Source organism: Drosophila albomicans, chromosome 2R (assembly GCF_009650485.2).
Source record: "Drosophila albomicans strain 15112-1751.03 chromosome 2R, ASM965048v2, whole genome shotgun sequence".
NCBI classification, from domain to species: Eukaryota; Metazoa; Arthropoda; class Insecta; order Diptera; family Drosophilidae; genus Drosophila; species Drosophila albomicans.
Genome location: NC_047631.2, coordinates 3877250 through 3893956, shown reverse-complemented (window position 1 = coordinate 3893956; position 16707 = coordinate 3877250). Strand labels below are relative to the sequence as shown.

Genomic DNA, 16707 nt, shown 5'->3' with positions numbered 1-16707 from the left:
TGCTGAGCTGAGCTAAGTTGTGCTGAACGGAGGAACGCATTTGCTGACGACCCGACGTCGTTCACTTGGACGTCATCTACTATTTTTATGTGCTTTACTTTTGCACTCTTTCTATGTTTTTTTCTTTCCTCATTTTTTGAAGTGGACGCTTTTCTTATTCACGCTGCTCTTTAATCTCCGTGCATTCGTTCTCTTCTTCCTACCGTGCAGCACATTTCCTTTGGCTTTGCAGCTGCAGCTCTTGATGCAACAGCAATTCACTTAACTTACTCAAGTCGTTGTCGGCATAACTTCCGCTCTGTATTCCTTTTCTAATACAGAGCAAAAATAGAATTGTAAAACGCACCGAAAACAAGTAAGAACAAAAGCTCAACTACGAGATATCCTCTCGTCGAAACTAGTGGAAATATTTCAACTGAACAAGAGTAAATATGAAGCTGCATAACAAGATTTAAGATCGAAGTTTCAAAGTTGAAATATTCTCTCTTACTATCAATTATGGGTCGATGTAGGGTATGCAACTTGAATCCTGTCTGCTGGATAGTGGATAGATCCTACACGAAGAGCTCTGTGCTTAGTGTTTTAATGCCAATGCTTACACATTTGATACAATTTCTTATATGTAAACATTTCAAAATCCCTCAGTTCGTGCATTTGTGCGTTTTATTTTCCCATTGGGAGACTCGATTGTGGGTCGAGAAGCTGTTAACTGCCATAAGAGTGTTACGAGCCTTAGACTAGCATGAGGCTCATATGAATGTGCAAAAATATTTACACACAGCATTTGAGATACAACAACAACACCAAAGTGAATGAAGCTGCAAATCTGTGCCAATGATGTGAAAATGTGAGGGAAATTCAAGTGGAAAATAAACTTATTTAGACTGTCTCAACAGTTTTAAATACAACTTCATAATTTAATTAAATGTGTAAGATTCTTAATCATCAATAGAAAACAAGTAAAGCTCAAAAATTCCAAAATTTGTTGACAAGTGAACATTAAATTGTGTATCTTTAACATTTCTTCGAGTTTTTCACGATTCAGATTATCTCAGAAAGTCATGATTGACAGTTTGCTCACTGATAGTTTCTTAATAGCGTTAAATGTTTGTAACTGACTTGTTAATTTCTTGACAATGGATCGTTTAATGTATGAGAGAATGCGTTAGTGAAATTGGTTTAAATGATTCTTTCAGAGCTCAGTGACTAGACTGACTGACCGAGAATACAAATTGTCATATAGTTGCTAATTGATCTGATTTAAATGCGGCTTCCTCATCTCTCTCTCTCTCGATCTATATCTTCGTTTCTGTAAATAAATGGAAAGTCAAAAGAAAGTGACTGCATCGCTGAAAGGTGTGAGAATGCTTTTGACTCAGTTCTATACTAGACCTTGCCACGAGAAGAGGCTGCTGTCATGGGTACAACAATTTTTTACTTGTTGCTCATTGCATTAATCGGAAGGACTGGCTCTATTTTCCATGAAGATGATCATCTAAAACAATTGAGCAGATCTCTGATGTTCCCAGCAACATCGCCAACTCGCGTTCAGTTCATCGGCGGCATTGGCATTCCAGTGGAAGATTTGCATTTCGAGTCAGTCACTTCGGGCTATGTCCTAAAGACGGAATACTTTTTACCCACCACTGCACAGGAGATAACCCGCGTGTATATGAAGCCTCAACCCATTACGGGCAGACATGATGAATCCAACTTTGGGTCGACATATCGTTGGATAATCTATCGCAGCATCGAAATGGTGCTAAGGAATATGAATCTACCGGGAAGACCCTGTCTTTTGAGAGTAATATGCGAACACGCCGCTCATCCTTTAACCCACGAAAGTGGATTACTTGGAGAGTTGCTTCACATCGTATTAACTCCATCAAGCTCATCGGATTCTTATTCTCTGCATACCGATCGGGAGTATTTGACTGCAGAGCGATTCGGCAAGCGCGGTGGAAACTGCGTCTCTGCCTATGGCCAAAAGTGTTCGAAATCTCCAATTGACTTGGTTACCATGTTGATGTGATAGAAATCAGAATTAATCCCAATATTGTGATAGAAATAAAAGTGTGTTGCTTTCAATATTTCAAAACGTGTTTGCTGACAATTAAATAGATTATTTGACTGATTATTTTGATTATTATTATTTATTATTTTTTTTTTTTTTATTTTTTTTTTTTATTTGATTATTTTACTTTGTGTTTTGAAGCTATCCCATTGTTGAATGCTGTGCTCTAAGTGCCTCGGCAGTGAATCGTTTGATCTACAAAATCACACTGTTAAAAAGTATCTTTTGTTGCAAGGTGTAAGTCCCATCAGCTATGCTAACAGAACGCTTCTTAAACTAGCTAAGCACTTTTATCGCTTAGTTCTCTGTCATATCTTCAATAGTGAGCATCTGTGATGCACTCATCAATTTTTGGTGGTGTTCTATTGGTCTTTCTTACACAGATCAATGGAACAATGATATATCCGGAACTGACGCCGACCCCATTGACGATTCTCTGTGCATTTGGCATACCTGTTGAAGATCTTGCCTTCGAGACTGTCATCTCTGGCTATGCACTTCGAATGCAATACTTTCTGCCTAACAACGCGTCGCAATCTCTTCCTGATCGGCGGCACAAAGGTGACATCAACTTAGGCTCCACGTATCGTTGGATCGTTTACCGTGGCATCGAAAGGGTGCTCCAGCATTTGGGTGTACCAGGTCACGAATGTCTTTTGCGAGTAATCTGCGAACATGCTGCGATACCCTTAACCCATGAGAGTGGATTACTTGGAGAATTGCTTCACATTATCTTGACTCCGTCGACCTCAATGGATACGTTGGGAGTGGCGCCGGATCGTGTTTATCAGACAGCAGAACGTGTTGGCAGTCGAGGAGGCAACTGTGATTTGCTCTATGCCAGAAAATGCCCAAGATCACCCATGAACTTGATAAGCATACTACTGAAAGTGAACAAATAATGAAAAAAACTGAGAAATAGAAAAGAAAATAATTTGATGGTCTTTCTTAAATGAGAACTTTCTTCTTCTTGTATACATTCTGTTTATATTTATGAGTTGTCAATACCAAATAAAAATAAGTGCAATCGCCTTTTCCATTTTACTCGTTAACACCAGGAATGTCGCTATTGCTGACATTCACAATATAATACTCAAATTGCAGCGTTTACGTTTTGCATGAACTATCTTCAGTTTATCTTGCTGTTGTTGTTGACGCAAACATCACGTCGAGGTGAAGGTGTGATAATTATAAAGTTGATAAACATTTTAATTAGTTTTCGCACTCACTGTTACCTGATTCGCATGGCAAATCAGCATCAATTGTAATTACATATGATTTATTTTTCGGCACACATACTACGTATGCTTAATATATTGTACGTGTGTCAGCCTGAGTTTGTTGTCCTTGTGACTGTGACTGTGGCTGTGGCTGTCTATGACAGTTAATCATGTAGCTTAACGCACTTAAATTTAAATGACAAATGCAATTTATATGAATTATGTGCCAGCTACATGCGAATAATCATGGCACCCGTAGCACAAATTTATTTCAATGTGCCTCACTCATTAGAGCATCCCGAGCACGTTCCACTCTCCGAAGCAGGCCCAAAACCTACTCGTAACTGGCTTAAATACTTTGGATGGCACGCAATCGGCTTGTTCATGTCCATGTACAAATTCAGAGCCCACAGAGCTGGAAAATAATTACACACATCGAATAAAACGCGACATGAAACAGAAACAGCAACAGAAACAGAGAGAGAAACAAAACAGAAACGAACAAAACCCTTCCAAGGCATTGATGGGGGCAGTTTCTGTCTTGGATGAGCTAAAGCTGGCCTGTTGGGCAAACTCAAATAGCCAGCTTTTGGCATTTCAATGCCGTTGACCAAATGAGTTTAATATTAATTAGCTGGCTGACAAAGCCAAGAATCCCCCTTGCAACGCAATGCGCATACGCTGTGTGACTTGAGGCCTTATTATACAGCAAATTAAAGCAAAATATATCGTAAAGGATTCATTTGTTCGCTCAAATATTTCATATATTTATTTTGAATGCCCTCAAAACATTTGCTACAAGCTTTGTACTGTTCCTCTAACATAAAAATAACAATATATTAATTGAAATCAACCGGCTAGAGCAAAATTTGTAGAGTTTTCGGGTTCAGGTTTAGGTTCGGGTTCGAGCTCCGGGTTTATGCTCAGCTACAACTTCATTTAAACCATCTGTGCTCGTTTGTCTTTAATTCAGACTTGCCCTGCGGCCACTCACAACAAGTGGGTAAACATATTTGCTAAATAATTTCTACCAAATGCAAATGTAATTTTCCCTCCTTTGTTCTCCATCTAAAAGTTTCGTTGCGTAAGGGGCATATTGTGAATACTCCAGGAGGAAAGTATATTAAGTTTTTAATATTTTTTGATTCAAATACGCTCACGTATACAATGATTCCATTATTTATGTGTGTCTTTTTTTGAGCGCACAAATTTTAGGCATCTTAGTTATCGTCTTGTTACTTTATCTTATATTTGCAAAATCCAGGGGATTTCGTGTTCAGTCATATTGCTTACTCAATGTTCTAATACCACTTTAAATTTGTCCTAGTGTTCGCTCAATTCACTTGCCTGGCACTGTTTAAGCCATATTTTGACTTCATGTCCTTAATATGGCAACTCTGCCAATGGCTCACTGAACACAAAATCCTTTAACGTTTAACAAATTTTTGGGCAACAATGTTTGTGCGAGTTCACGGCTAGGGAAGTCTGTCAAAGATTTGCAATTCTGTAGTGTGAAATTTATGGACAAACGTTAAGATAAACGTTGTGTCATTGATTAACGACCCCTTGTCGGACTTCTGACTACCACTTCGACTACAAGTGTGTGCGAGTATGTTGAGGTTTTGATTTTGGTTCCGTTTTTGGGGCATATGAAAACATTTTGAGTTGGAATGATTACGCCCAAAACTTAGCAGATAAAGTCCAGGCCAACGGAAGCTCACATAAATCAGTAAGTAAATGTGACTTCCTCTAGCTAGTTGCTTCAGTGTGGGACCAAAACTTTGTTGAACACTTAACGCGCAACAGGGACGTCAAGGACAACAGGACTACGCGAAGAGTCTAGTCCGAGTCCGAGTGTCCCTTGAGTGGACATTGCTGATGGTTCAACTACAACCACCTTAGAACAGGGAACTTCTCTCCAAAACTCGAGGCTGGAGAGAAGTTCTCTTCAGCTAAAGCTAAGGCTAAGTAACGGCAACCGTTTCAGGACCATGAGCCAAGAAGGATGGACGTAGATTGGCAACATTTGATGGTAAAAGTTACGTTCACATTTTTCTTTCGCGCACTTGTGTCACTTGTGAGTTTTTTGAACCTCAGCCAAGCGATAAGAGCGACAGATAAGGGTGCGAGTGCAACAAAAGAGTAAACCGAAAGAGGATGAGCAGGGAAACAGCCACAACTCAAACAGCACGTTGCAAGTTATTAAATTTTGTGGCTCAACCTTTAAAATTAAACTTTTAAGTCGACATTGACAAATCGACTACCGCAGTCATCTCCATCGCCACAGGATTTATTCAACCGCATACAATAAACACGAGTTTCTTGTTATGTTGCGATCTTAATTGTAAAAGATTAAATTAAAATATACAACCAATTGATGCTACTTATCAATTTACAGTATTTATTTTATAATTTTTGATTTCCACTTAGTTAAATGCAGTTCAATTCGTTCTAAAAAATAAAATTCTTAAATCAATCTCGTTTCTAAAATTCTTAAATCAATAAAAAATATATGTACATATGTGTGAACTAGCTTAATACTGATTTAATTGATTTTTAGCAACCACGATCGATTCTTAGATTAAGTTTAATCACTTCACAACTTATACAAATAAGAATAAATAAATTTCCACAAAATCGTCAGAAAAATTCTGTCTCTTTTTAAGTCTGATAGGTTAGTAAGTTAAGAATTTATTCCGGTTTACGTAGGTTTACGAGTAACTTTATTTAGGGATAGATCGAAAGGTCCTCTTTCGGCTAATTTTTGCATCATACTTCAATCAAATGTGGATTGAGAGTGAATAACTAACTAACTCATCTTGTGACATTTCTCGTACTAAGTCTGCTTAATTTTCGGGTAGTTTCTCCTGCATTGGTTCATCGTCACCTGGCAACAACGTCATCAATTTCCGTTTCCACAATCGAAACTCGTCGTTGTCGTTGCTAAGTTTTCAACCGTTCTCGGCAATTTGCATGCATGACAAGTTAACTCCCCATACGCGTTTTCCTCCTGCTTTCCACACTTGCGGATCCGCAGCCCCATTGAGGCTCGCAGCCTGTTCGGTAATTGCGTTGCATTGATGTAATGACAAAATGTTACAACTCGAAACTGAGCGTTTGCCATTTACGCGGTGCGTTGACAAATTGGCTGTCGCTGCCGCAGTTGTTATTGTTGTCTGTGCAGTGGGTGTGTCTGCCAAAGTGGGCGCTCTACAGTTCATTCTCACATCTCTGTCCCGCTCTCTCGTTCTTTATCTCGCATCTGTGATTGCTTGTGTGCAAGTTCTCTGATTTATGTGGCGGTAAATAATTTACAATCAAGCGTTTTGACAGTGTGACAACACTGAAGACGTATTTCTAGTCATCTCAGCCGTACCTAAATTATGGATATGCTCACAGATTACACAAACCACTAGCCACAAAGTTAACAGCGAGTTTATAAGGCTTATAGACTTTGGGTTTATGTAAAATATGCAATGACTTCATAAATCCGATGAAAGCCCTACATCAACTTGACAAAATTTAAATGGGCCACAAGTTTGATACGAACTTACTTTATTAAGTCTTGTTATTTTATATTCAGCAGCGTCTAAATTGAATTGATTTAAGAATAATACAAATATCAAAGTTGTCATTTAAACCAAATGTTGGAAGTCATCCCAAGTAGTTAATTAAAAGATTCACATGTATACTCCAAAAGATCTGTGATCTTTTTTCTTTCATGTTTTCTTTATTGTGTTTCTTTCTTGTTTAGTTTTGTTTTATAGATATTCTCAATTTAATAATCTATTCATGTTATCGATAAACTTTTTGTTTGGCTATTACAGCATGCCATTCATTTGTATTGTCTGCACAGACTTTATTACAATTAAGTATGATGCAAACCCATTTTTCTAGTTGCGACATTTCGTGATGGCGAAAGTGGCGTATGAGCAATATTAATTATTCAATGAACCGCATATCGAGAGTAATACAGATACGATACAAACAAAAGGGAGAAAGCAACTACGTTAGACTTTGGAATACCTGTTACATGTTCATAAGAAATAACAAAAGATCAATTTCAATTATTAGAAAGCAATATTTAAATATATTCGGCATGTAAAGCGACAACAGATTTACATCCATTCTTAAAAATTTAAAAATTTTATTTTTGTTCAACAGAGGCTGTGATGTTATTTATTAAATGGCGCCGCTGTATAGAAATACCCATGTAACCAATTGGTATTCGGTATAAAAAGAGCAAAGTGCCAAGTCCTTATATGCAGCCAGCCTGGTGTCTTGAATTTAAAGTTGAATTCTGAATTCTGGAGACAAACACGCGACTCGGCAATAAACGTGCAATTTTCACAAAATTACAAAAATGTGAGCAAACATTTTATTTGTGCTTTTAACTTTGTTGCTGGTTGCCAGTTAGCAGTTGCCGGTTGTCTTCAGTGAGTTTGCCTGTGCTTGTGGAAGAGAAATGGCATAAATCTTTGGCAATTCGTACAGCCAGCTGGCTTGCTGTTCTTTTATTTTCATTTAATTCACCAGCTTCAACTTCCCTTTTGACTTTTTTCACTTCTTCTCTTCTTTTGGTGCGTGTTGCAGTGACAAGAATTTGAATAATTCGCCAAATGTGCCAAGTTGAAATGTTAAAATTGCCAACGACTTTGGCCTTCCCTCAAAGCAGTTGGTTGCCTACAGTCGATGGTCGCAAGTCGACAGTCGGCATTGAGACAGACACTGTTGTCGGATGTTGGCAAGCGCCTGGCTGTTTCCGGTTTCGTAAAACTCAACTTGCGACTGCCAAATGATTGCAAATGAATGGGCACAGAATGGTACTCTCGGGTCTGCTCTTTTTCTCCTTATGTCTCCTCTTGTCGCTTAGCTTAATGCATCGTTAAATTTATAGTCGCAACACAAAAATTATTTAATACAATTTTCGCTAATGTGTCGCAGCCATAAAAGACAAACATAAACAAAAGTCGGTCTCATTAGGAAAAAGAAACGAATTGTGAACTCACTTTGGCCAATTAATTTGAAAAAAACATGCTGATGTCAGGTTCATACTTGAATCATTGTTGTTGTCATATTCATTTGGATTCTTTTTCCCCAGCTTTTGATGATGCCTTGAGAATTTTTCAATAAACGAACCATGCACAAATATGTCAGCATGCTCATCCTTCTCACCGCCCTCATCGTTTCCTTCATTGTCGTCGTCAACAGTTGTTGCTCTGCTATCGAGAGAATTAATAAGCAAAAGCAGCAACTACAAAAATGACAGCAACTGCTGCAGTAGGACAACGCCAGTAAAAGGGCAACAATCAAGCTCCAGCTGCTGTTGTGGGCGTCTAGAGAGGCGTGGCTGTTGCGTGGCTTCTCTTCAGCATAGCCTCAGAAGTTGCATGCCTTGGCGCATTTTAAAATGTTGAAGCATTTTATGCGTGGCATACTTTTAGGAGCACAACTATTCAGCACATGAAAAGTGCCAACGAGGAGACGAGCACTCGGTTGGCACATCTTAGTGGGGTAGTGAATGAAGGTGCATATTTGCGGAGGAGCAATTAGTTGATGTCATAAAAGACACGAATAAACGGTTGATTGGATAATACTTTCATCACTACAGACACGAAGGAATTCAATAAATGCTTGTGACTTAAATTGCGAATACATATATGTGGACATCGAAGTTAAATATAGCATTAGTGTGATAAGTTCAAATTAATTTAATTTACTATTTATTAAAGCCTTGAATAAATATTCGAATTAATAATCTTTTTAATAGCTGACATCTCACTGTAATTTTACTGCATTCGTTACAAAGCAAATCTGCAATACGGCTCTTTTAAATGGACACCCCTTTTAATTGTACGCTTTCCCCATGAAAATAATTTTAATTAGTGTTTCGAATCTCTTGACAGGACATGCTCTGGTCTGGCTGTGTGCAATAAAAAAATCCGAGTTCCTACTAAATTTACAGTTTAGAAAATGCTAATATATCTCCCGGCACTTGGAACCCCAGAAGAAGATAATCTGCGCATGTTCGGGTTTGTTCATTCATGCCAAATAGAATGTGAGGCATGCATTTCTTTTTCTCCCTAGACTCAGGTAGTCAGATAGAGTGGAGTTCTGTCTCCTCCTAAGTTGGCATCTCAGTTCCAACAAATTACAGACCAACACTATAATTCTAGATGGATTTTAGGTGTTGTAGAGCTGTGCCCTTCGAACATAGGCATTAGGCTTTTAATTTATTGATTGATACAAAAATATCGAAAATCAAGTATGAAGAACTACAAAGGAGGTGTGGTAATATTCTAAATCTATACCAAATTGATGAACCGAAATAATATAAAATACATCGACGGCTATATTTGACATAAAATCTCTAAAATGATTTCTTAAATACATTCTATAATTATTTAAAATTTTTCTGTTTGCAACCAATTTTTAAGGAATCATAAATCCCGTAGTCATTTATGAATAAATAGTCTCGCTCTCGCTTTAAAATAACGCTTTTCGATTTTTATACCCGCTACCCATAGGGTAGAAGGGTTTTATAACTTTGTGCCGGCAGGAAATGTATGAAACAGGTATAATGAGGCATCTCCGATCCCATTTGGCTGGTATAATGTGCCGTCTATGGTATATTTTAAGTATGATACTATACCAAATAAATAATTTGGTCTATTTATAGTATGTTTGTAGTAATTTTGGTATAAATTTACAAATACTACCATAATATTTTGCTTTCATTCAAAATGGGTAGCGGGTATCTCACAGTCGAGCTTTCTTACTTGTTTCGATTTCAAGACAAATAACAAGTGCTGTCAGATAAATTTGAAGGCACGCAGATGGACATGGCTATATTAGAATTCGATTCGCAGGGGATTTTGATCATTTATGTTTATCAAATAATATTAAATGGCTAATAGAGATGGAGAACTATCGATAGTGAGCGTCATCGATATGCGACGATAGTCAATTTTTGAAAGTGTTGATAGTGTCATTGATTGTTCTCCACCTCTAGAGCAAGCATTAAAAGTGGTTGTTGATAACAAAGCTGATCCTGCGATATTTATCGTTTCTCTATTTTAAATCAAAACGGTTAGGAAACTTGTCACTGCAACATCGAGTTCAAAATTAAAAAGGTAAATAAAGTCTTCTTATGCGTGAAACAAAGAAAAATCCTATAAAAAAACAGAAACTTTCAAACCTTTTTTTGTGAAATAAAAACAATTAAAACTGGCGACAAATTGATGACAAAAATTGAAGATTTATTTTAAATCCATTGACTTGCTTTACTCAGGTCAACTTCACATCGGACACTTTTAAATTAAATTAAGCGGGCTTAACGTCATCAGCTCTTGAAAATTAATTGCATTCCACCTAACAACAATATTTCCTTTGAGGTAACATAAACACAGTAAAGTCACCTTACCACTACCTGGAATTCTCATATGTAAGTACTCCGATTTCCAAACTTGACCCAAACAACAAGCCACTAAACGAAATCAATTTGCTGGCACAAATATTTGGACCATAATAAGGACCCCAAAATGGTCTAATTATGCGTGGTCATATGCGGGTCAGCAGTTGCCCAATTCCAAATGCAAAGCTTTATGGGTCACAAACTGACCCTTACAAAAGGGTGCGCACGTGTGCAAGTGTTTGTATCTGTTCTAAATGGTTACGTGTGTGCGCTGGTCGATGTGTGAGTGAATGTAAATGAGCAAAACAAAGCAGAAACAAGCTAATCGACAGTTGTGTTTTTGCTCTTCTTCTTGCACCTCTACTGGGCTCATGCATATGGAAATAACTGGACATTTTTTTGCTGACACCCATTATACTTAGCCAACAGTGTCAGAGTTAAGTCATTTAAATGTAACAGCTGACTAGCAAAGCCAGAAGTATAAACGAGTGTTGTGGGAATATCGACTAACAACCAGTTACAAATGTCATTGAAATATTCTATATTTCCTTGGTCAGAATCGTGAATAATGAACGCTTAATTTAGTTTTAAAATATGAAGAAAAATTATATATACATATGTAAATGTCCAAAACAATAAATTATATTGTTATGTGTTATACATGTTCATTGAATTACAAAACGATGTGCCTCCTTAAAAAACAAAAGAGCTAAAAATAGCTAAGACCTTTACTAGTCCATCTCAAAAGCGCCGGAAGAACACAAAGCGTTGTTCAAGTTTAGAAATCCATTTGATATTAAATGACCTGGAAATAAAGGAATAATACTACGATTAAAAGCACATCACACACAAAAAAAGCAAGCAACCCATTTGAATTTGCTTAATCCTTAAGGGCAGACAAAAGGTTTTCACAGTTGGAAACAGGCAAACACGCGCATCCTTTCACACAGGTTTCAACTAGAAGGACCCCTTTCACGTGGAGCACTTCAAGCTCTTGGAGAAACGGAGGGCGATTCCCTTCCCAAATAGTCAACGGGTCGAATTGACTGGGACATGGCTTGGTCATGCCGTGTTTAATTGAGTTTGAAATAGGTGCCACTTTTTTGGCCTCTCTGTTAAACTGGGTATACGACGACGCATGAAATTGGCTTAGTTTTAAGTGTTGTCCATGTGTCCGTGTGTGTGTGTGGTTGTATGTGTAATTGCATTAGTGTTAGCTGGGTTTCCTACTTCAGTGTACGCACCTTTTACGAAAAGTTAATTAAGTTAATCTGCAGAGCTTGGCTTCTTCCCGAATTTGTTATGTGAATTTCGAAATTAATCCGATTCAATTATTATATACAAAAATTGTGTTTTATTTTGGACCCGAACACGCTTCTGGGGAGCGTACATATTCGTACTTGTGCTTAAAATTCTATATAACATTTTTTAGCTGTAGCAGTAAGAATTGATATTCTTTTAGCCCTTCGCCGTCATATTGTAATATTCCAATTTATGTGCGCACTTCCTGAAATCCTTTCGGCAAATTCATTTATTTCAATTGTTGTTGAAGCTTTGGTATATCTCGACAACGAGCCGAAAAGAGACAGAAAAAGCATAGTCTAGTGTACAGCGTAATAAGCCGTTTTTATGCAGTTCGCATTGTGCGACCGGCGTTTTTATTGTTTCCGGCCGCATTTGAATCGTCAGGGGCCACGGCCATAATGACAGTGGGTAAACTTGATGCGGAATGCGATTACTATATAAAATGCGATATGCAATCTAGAAATACCACACAGTAAGCAATAGTGAGCTAATATATTCGACTTACGAATATTAATGAGATATGATACGTCCCATATTTTTTTGAATTTTCAAGTCAAAGGTCCTAGCGGTCCGTATTTTGTTTACTATAAAAAATACATTAGTATTTAATACCAGATTTAATACAATAAAATAAAATATAAAAACTATGTTTGGTATAACCAAAAAAGTTTCATAAATAAATGATATTCTGAAGCAATAAGCCACTGCCTACTATTTTTGCAATATTTAATTGTTGCCTAATCAAAAACAATATTATCTTATGTACCAAAATTCGAGATTCTTTTTGGTAACAAAAAATTACCCAAGCAGATAAAATACTAATCGTTCATAAAATGTAATAGATAAATATGAAAAACAGAAAAATATTTCTGAATTAAAATATATATAAAATATATATATAATTATAAATATTGTGCAAGCAAAGGTCGATAAAAAGTTCTGTTAATTTGAAATTATAATTAATTGTATATTATTTTTTAATTAAGCCCACAATGTGTAATTTACGAGATATCACTATTGTTCGTCCCACTGTGCGTGTCTATCAGACACTCCCTCGTTCAGGGCACAACTACAGGTTCACTCTATGTGGCGTCAATAGGCGTGTCGGCTAGGGGAGCGGATGCGGGTGCGGGTACGGAAAAGGGTACGGGTATTTGCGGACTTTCAAACAGCGCAAACTTTTGTCTACATTCATTTTTATTTTATAACCCCCCCAATACCGAATAAAATAAAGCAAAACAATGCAAAGTAAAAACGAAAGTTTTTCAACTTTTTGCATTGTGCGCTACATTTTGCTGCCTTTTTGGGTGCTCGTGATACTGTTTCGCATTTGAATGGCATCGTTTCGAGGCCTGTCTGTTGACTTATTTTTATGAGTGTGTCTGTCGATGGGCGGTAAGTAGGTTGCGCCTTCTTCTTCTCCTTTAATAAGTATGTCTATCCGCCAGGACAGCTGGCGTTCAAATTACTTACAAAGTACTTATTTGCCTATTTTAAAAGTCATTCCTATAAATGGCAACAACAATCCGAACAGCAACAACAAGTAAAGCTTAAAGCTGACAATGATGTCAGAGATAAGAGCAGGCAACGCTCGGCGGCAAATACATAAAAGTGTAAGATTCCTCGAAGAATGGTAATAAAATTAGTAAAAAAAAAAATGCAGCTGTCTAAACAACTACCTGATAAACATAATTTTATACGGAAATAGATGTTGCCTGAAGCAGGACGCAGTAAGCATCCCTTTTCAAATAATCTCAGCCATCCCTAATTGAACCACTCTGAAAATGTGGACATAACAATTTGCATAAAATGGTGCAATGGCCATTTCCACGTGATTTTCCTTTCCCAAACATCCTTTCACTTCGCATTACTTATTCAATTTTATTGGTTTTATATTTTTCATAATTTCCACCTATCTGGTAGCTTTAAAGCTCGTTTCTTTCTCTTTCGAGCTATTTTGCATTTAAATACAACAAATTCATTTGACTTTAATTTAAAGACTTTAAAGACCTCATGGTACTTATTCATCTATCATAGAAGTGAACAAGAGTTTCACAATTTGGAAAATAAATGTAATTTATTTTGTGAAAGTTTTACAATTTGCGAAATAAATTTAATTTATTTTTGTACTCGGGTATTATAACTTTATGCTATGCTCTAGAAATGTATGCAACAGGAAGAAAGAGTCATCTTCCAACCCCATAAAGTATATATTGGTTGCCAATCTGGTATATTTTGACATGTTTAGTATATATTTCGAATGTAGTACTTCATTGATATACCAAATATTGCTTTTCGCATATTTTAGTACATTATTTGGTATATTTTAAAAATGATACCGCACTGTTTTGCTTTCATTCAAAATGGGAAGCGGGTATCTCGCAGACGAGCACACTCGACTTTGGCTTTTGCTTCCTTTTGTGGCTAAACAATTATCGAAACCCTTAACTAACTAAGATACTTTTACCCTCTTTAGAGGTTATCGAGTCTTCAGAAATCAACGACTAGATTTAGTTTATTTCTTTGTGCAAAATGGTTTTTCACTGAAACTTAACTTGGCATAAAGCCTTTATCACTGATTTAGCTGTTCAACCATATGGCCAATGCCAAAAATTATTTTGGCAAACTTAGATCTGAAAAACTGTTCATCAAGAAATAAATTGTTCGCCACCATTTATGCCTTCTCCTCTAGTTGAAGCGTGATAAGTGCAAATCAAATGAAACTTTTTGAAGCGAGAGTTCTTTTCAGTTAAAAGCGAAGTAGTTATGCCATAAATAACCGACTGAAAAGCGAATGGCGCTGTCATCGATACGAACACGAGTAACCAGTAACATCACCCTCGAGATCTAAGAGCTGCAAATTTCAACAAAGGCTGACCGCAAAAAACTTGAATGCGACAATTAATTTCAGTGAATTATGACCACACAGACGCTAAATGGGGCTAATGTGATGTCCGCCATTGGCAGAAAACAGACAACATGAACAGCTGTCAGTCCAGACGCAATCGCACACACATATGAAGTTAGGGCATTGCGTTATGCGAAAATGTCCGAAACGCGGTTAGAAAGTTGTTCGCCAACTGCGTTATGGCCTAATGCAGTGTAATGTAACCGCAGCACAACGAGCACCATTCCCCTGCGTGTCATTTGCCATTGGTATGAATGTGACAAATTTATTTAGAAATAGCTTAAGCGCTGTGGCGTATACGTGATATTTGCATTGCCCCTTTAAACACACGGCACAGTTATGGCGAGCCATGAACCATCATATCTAAGGCCAACTGTCGCCACGTTTGCTCTGACATTGCCCATTATTTATGGCCAAACAATTGAGGCAACCCTTGGCTCAAACTATTGTTCGATGCGCGGAAAATAAAGCCAAAACCAAAGCGACAACAAAATCATGTGCGGGCTGTTCGACTAGCAGATACCTTGGACGTATCTAGTTCCACTTACTATAGTTTTCGGATGGATCTTTTTCTCAACTGTTTGAGATACTTTGGATTGAATGTTATAAAATCTTTCCCCTTGACGAAACTTAATAATTTTGGCTATTACATTTGATTTGGAATAACGAAAATACACCATACCGACTTGTTCAATTGATAAAGGGTATAAAAAAGATCCGAACGCAGACACATACACTCATACACAAAAAAGCAAATGACAAAAACCTAACAAAATGGCAGCAAAACATCGCGGAAGTCGCGAGAACGAAAAATGCTCGTAAAGTACAATGAACCGCAAGAGTTGCATTCGGATGTGTATGTGTATGCATCCGTGTGTGCTTGTGTGTGTGCGTAAGTGTATGCCTATATGTGTGCGAGAGTGTGTGTGTTTTTGAAGTTGAGTGGATTTCAGTGAAAGAAATGCCGGAGAGAATAGTGCTGGCAAAAAGCAAAGGAGCATTGTTATTGTTTTGCAACATTTGGCATCATTTATTTTGTGGTCCAAACAAAGCGTTAAGTCGGCTGAAATACAATGCTGAAGAGAATAGATGAAACATACAGCCACAGACGACAACGTCTGTGAATACTTCAAATTGGGGATGCACAGCTGTTGTCACTGATGGTGCAGGAGATTCGTTCTAGTAGCGAGTTTTTGAATTTTTTGATAACTTTGGGCAATACTTTGATGTGGTCTGAAACTAAATAGCGAAAACACTCTTAAGGCACAATTTGGCTAATAATTAAATAATTACTAATAAGTTTAAACACTTTAATGTAGTAGTATCATGTGGTCATTATGATACTCCTTATAGTCTAAATAGACAGAACAAGTAAAAAGCTAAAGTCGAATGTGCTCGACAGTGAAATATCCGCTACCCATTCTGAATAAGAGTAAAACTGTGCGGTCTCATTATAATTATATATTAAATTGTATGTCGAAATATTACTACATTCAAAATATATCAGATTGTCACCCAAAGCAGCTAAATCCCGTAATTAGTAGGTGTTTTTCCCATACAAAAATAATTCTTAAATGAATTTCACAATTTATATGATCGCTATTGATCGCGACTCTAGCTCTATAAATTAGATTTTTCCCAATTTATGGTGGTGTGGTAAAATTTTGAAACAAACCTGATCCGTATACAAACATAACAAAAGCTGCCGAAAAAAAGTTATAGCTCTATCTCTTATAGTCTCTCAAATCTAGCGTTTCATTCGGACAGACGGCCAGACATATCGTTT

General features: G+C 37.1%; 2 protein-coding genes and 1 long non-coding RNA gene across 4 annotated transcripts; 2 read left to right on the top strand and 1 right to left on the bottom strand.

Annotated features, from left to right (window-relative positions):
- Positions 1 to 911: 911 nt before the first annotated feature.
- On the top strand, positions 912 to 2127 carry LOC117575019 (uncharacterized). Its single transcript, XM_034259098.2, has one exon. The coding sequence runs from the start codon at positions 1418 to 1420 to the stop codon at positions 2030 to 2032; it is 615 nt and encodes a 204-aa protein (XP_034114989.1). The 5' UTR covers positions 912 to 1417; the 3' UTR covers positions 2033 to 2127.
- Positions 2128 to 2469: 342 nt separating this feature from the next.
- LOC117576861 (uncharacterized) lies at positions 2470 to 2976 on the top strand. The gene has a single exon (XM_034261963.2). It carries the CDS (start codon positions 2470 to 2472, stop codon positions 2974 to 2976), a length of 507 nt encoding a protein of 168 aa, XP_034117854.2.
- Positions 2977 to 11334: 8358 nt separating this feature from the next.
- Positions 11335 to 12696, bottom strand: LOC117577311 (uncharacterized). 2 transcript variants are annotated; one of them, XR_004573116.2, is made up of 4 exons: positions 12519 to 12696; positions 11953 to 12446; positions 11575 to 11828; positions 11335 to 11513 (listed from the first exon to the last, which is right to left on the bottom strand). It is a non-coding gene; the product is annotated as an uncharacterized LOC117577311 (long non-coding RNA). The 2 variants fall into 2 exon arrangements; XR_004573118.2 differs by lacking the exon at positions 11575 to 11828 and having other exon boundaries at positions 11348 to 11513; positions 12519 to 12695.
- Positions 12697 to 16707: the final 4011 nt, after the last annotated feature.